Here is a 3,070-nt window from a genome sequence, read left to right as displayed (position 1 = left end):
CCAAGCCCTGCAGTGGAGAAAGGTGGCCAGAGTCCAAGGCCTGGGCCCCACGCGCTCTTACCCCCTGGGAGAAGTAGAAAGGCGGCGATGCCCAGTGGCCAGAAGCAGCAGAGCATGGAGAAGATGGTGAGCCCCAGGTGGTCCCTGGGGGGCAGCGTGAGGAAGTTGTCTTCACTCTCACTCTCTGTGGAGGTTGCGTCACTCTGCAAAACACGAGTCGGGTTCGTGACCAGGCCCAGGATCGCCCAGGGGCAATGACGTGGTTCTCTTCTGCTTCGATGGAAGTGTCTAGGTTGGGCTCAGTGCTCTCTACCAAAAACCCTTTACAATGACCCATGGATTCCATCTTTAGGGATTTATCACAAGGAAAGAATGTAAGTATGTATGTACAGGCATGTTCGGCACCGGGTAGTGATTGTGAAAGATTGGAAACAATTGTCCCGTACAAGGCCCAACGCTCAGGAGGTTGACTTAATAAGTGATGGAATACCTACCATGGAATACCATGTAACCCTTTAGAATCACCTGGCAAAAAGGTTACATTATGTGAAGCAACACTAAATATGTTGCTTAGCGAGAAAAATCAAGTTACAAAACTAGGTACTGCAAGATCTCTCTGGGGGACTAGGATGGGATAAAAACATGAATAAAAAATGACTAGAAGATCACCCACTACAATAATGTTATCTTTCCGTGGTTTTGGGCATTAACTGTATATTACTTATATGATTAAGAAAACAGGAACAATAAATGCTATTTAAAAATTAAACAGTCAACCCAAGCTAGTGTTTCTCAAAGTGTGGGTAGCAGTTGTGTCGAAGTGCCCCTGGGAGGTGCGACCCCAAGCCAGGCCTAATTAATCTCAACGCCTGGCGGTGGGCCTGGGAATCTGTGTTTTAAATACATGTACCCACCTCCTCCTCCTCTTGGTCGTCCTCCTGTCCCTGCAGCTCCTCTTGAACCCCATAGGACACAGTCTGGATGGCGACATCCTCTTCTGCTTGGCCAGGTTCCGTGGACCACTCTGTGGGCCCAGCCTGGGGCTCCCTGCTCTCTGTGAAGCTGGTCTCACAGCTGCCTGCCCTGGGCTCCTTGACCTTGTCCCTCCCCAGGAGGCAGGTAGGCCTGTACCAGGCCTCCACGGCCAGCTGCAGGGACCCTGGGTCCAGGAGCTGGTGGGCGCGAGCAGGGTCAGCACCTCCTAGGAGGAAGGAGTAGAGCTTCTCCTGGCAGGACCAGCTGGGCGAGGCCTGGGGGTAGGGGTAGGGGCGGTGGAGGTGGGCGGGGCTCCGAGGCAGCAGTGGGTTCTGCAGCTCACTCAGACTCTCCATGGTTCTGGGGGCAGCGCCAGGAAAGGGAATCTGGGCCAGCTGGGCAGTCCTCAGAGAGCCTGCTGGGAGCACAAGACAGACAGACACTGAGGCCAGGGCGCCGGATGCAGGACTGGAAGGGTTATGAGCCGGGGTTCTGCAGTCTGACTTGTCTCAGACCCTGCCTCTACCACTGACCAGAGATGGGACCTTGACTTGGCTACTCAACTTTCCAGAAACTTCTCCATTTCTTTGTCTGCAAATTGGGGATAACAGCTGTATCTACCTCATAGAATTGGTTTGTTCATGTATCCACTCAACACACATTTATTGAGCATCAGCTCTATGCCAGGTGCTGTACACACAGATGCCGGGATATGATGGTGAGAGAGGTGGGAAGAAGGAGAGGAAGAGGGATGCACACTTTTTCTTCCCAGAGCTCACAGTCTGATAGAGAAGACGGCTGCCCCAAGAAGTACCACAGGGGGTGTGAGGACAGAGGTGCAGGGAAGGCTTTTAAACAGATCTGAAGGAAGGGGACAAGTTGACAAGGCGAGGGGAGGGGAACACATTTCATGCAGAGGCCAGATAAAGGGTGGCAGGTCTGAGAGCCTGGGAGAAGGCAGGTGTGGTTCAGGGTACAGAGGGAGGTGTGAGCTGGGTGTGGGGCATGCAGTCCTGTTGGAGTCTAAGATGGCTTCACGGGTCTTGGCAGGTGTGATAGGATGAGATTTGGATCCCGAAGCCTTCCAATGTTTAAGTGTGGAGAGTGGCTTGGAGAGGGCTGGGCTGGCTAGTACATCATCTAGAAGGCTTTGCCATGGCTTCTGGTCAACTGAAGACAACTGGGACTCAGTGGGGAGATAAAGAAAAAAGGACAAGCCCTGGCCGATGTGGCTGAGTTGGTTGAAGTGTTGTCCCGTACACCAACCAAAAGGTGGTGGATTCGATTCCTAGTCAGGGCACATACCCAGGTTGTGGGTTTGACGCCCCGGTTCAGGGTGTGGGCAAGAGGCAACCAATCCATGTTTCTCTCTTTCACTCTCCCCTTCCCTTCCTTTCTCTCTAAAAATCAATAAAAATATTTTTAGAAAACTAAAAAAAAGAATTCAAAGTCTGGCCAAGGGCCATTTCTACTTCTGCCCCAAGAGAAATGACTAGCTTCTAGAAAGCTGGTTCTTGGGAAACCTGGAGACAAAGCATGCCCCAGGAACAATGCCCAGGGGAAGGGACAGAGGGAGGGAGGAGAGGGACCAAGTATTGAGAGTGTGGCCATGGGGGCCTGGACTCCCTGGCTGGCCCGCTATGAGGGAGGAGGGTGAGCTGTGGCCTGCCTGGAGGCAAAGCAGCAGGAAGAGGCTGCCATGCCTCAGGTTCTGAGCCCTGGGAGGTGTGGCCTCTCTAACAGAGACTCCTGGAGGGGCACAAAGACCAGCATGTGGCCCAAGTGTCCCGCCTCTTCATCCAGGAAGGGGACAGATGGTGCTGGAGACATTGGGCTGCCATGCGCCTGGGGGCTTTGTTGGTGCATTAACCAGCTGCAAGTAACACTTGGACTGAGGGCAGCTGTGGCAGGAGCTTCTCCACACGCAGAGATGGGCACACAGGCTTGGGAGGGGGTGGGGCTTAGGTCACTGCTCTCCAGTGCTCAGGAATGCAGGGGCCTGGCTACTTCCTCCTCCTTTCTCACCAGAGGTCAACAATGCAGGGAGCCCCTCGGACTACAGGGATGTGGAGGGTTCCTTCCTGCAGGTGGGGAG

The 3,070-nt window shown here is 53.7% G+C and overlaps 1 protein-coding gene across 1 annotated transcript in view; it reads right to left on the bottom strand.

Annotated features, from left to right (window-relative positions):
• Positions 1–1,331, bottom strand: part of SYNDIG1L (synapse differentiation inducing 1 like) — a 2,138-nt gene extending 807 nt beyond the window's left edge. Inside the window, exons 1-2 of the mRNA XM_023762182.1 lie at positions 915–1,331; positions 62–203 (exon numbers count right to left, since the gene is read on the bottom strand). Of these exons, the coding sequence (XP_023617950.1) occupies positions 62–203; positions 915–1,331 (559 nt within the window). The remainder of the gene's footprint in view (positions 1–61; positions 204–914) is intronic.
• Positions 1,332–3,070: the final 1,739 nt, after the last annotated feature.

The sequence above is a fragment of the Myotis lucifugus genome, unplaced genomic scaffold, assembly GCF_000147115.1.
Source record: "Myotis lucifugus unplaced genomic scaffold, Myoluc2.0 scaffold_235, whole genome shotgun sequence".
Taxonomy (NCBI): Eukaryota; Metazoa; Chordata; class Mammalia; order Chiroptera; family Vespertilionidae; genus Myotis; species Myotis lucifugus.
Note: the sequence above shows the minus strand (reverse complement) of the source record. Positions and strands in the feature narration are given on the sequence as shown.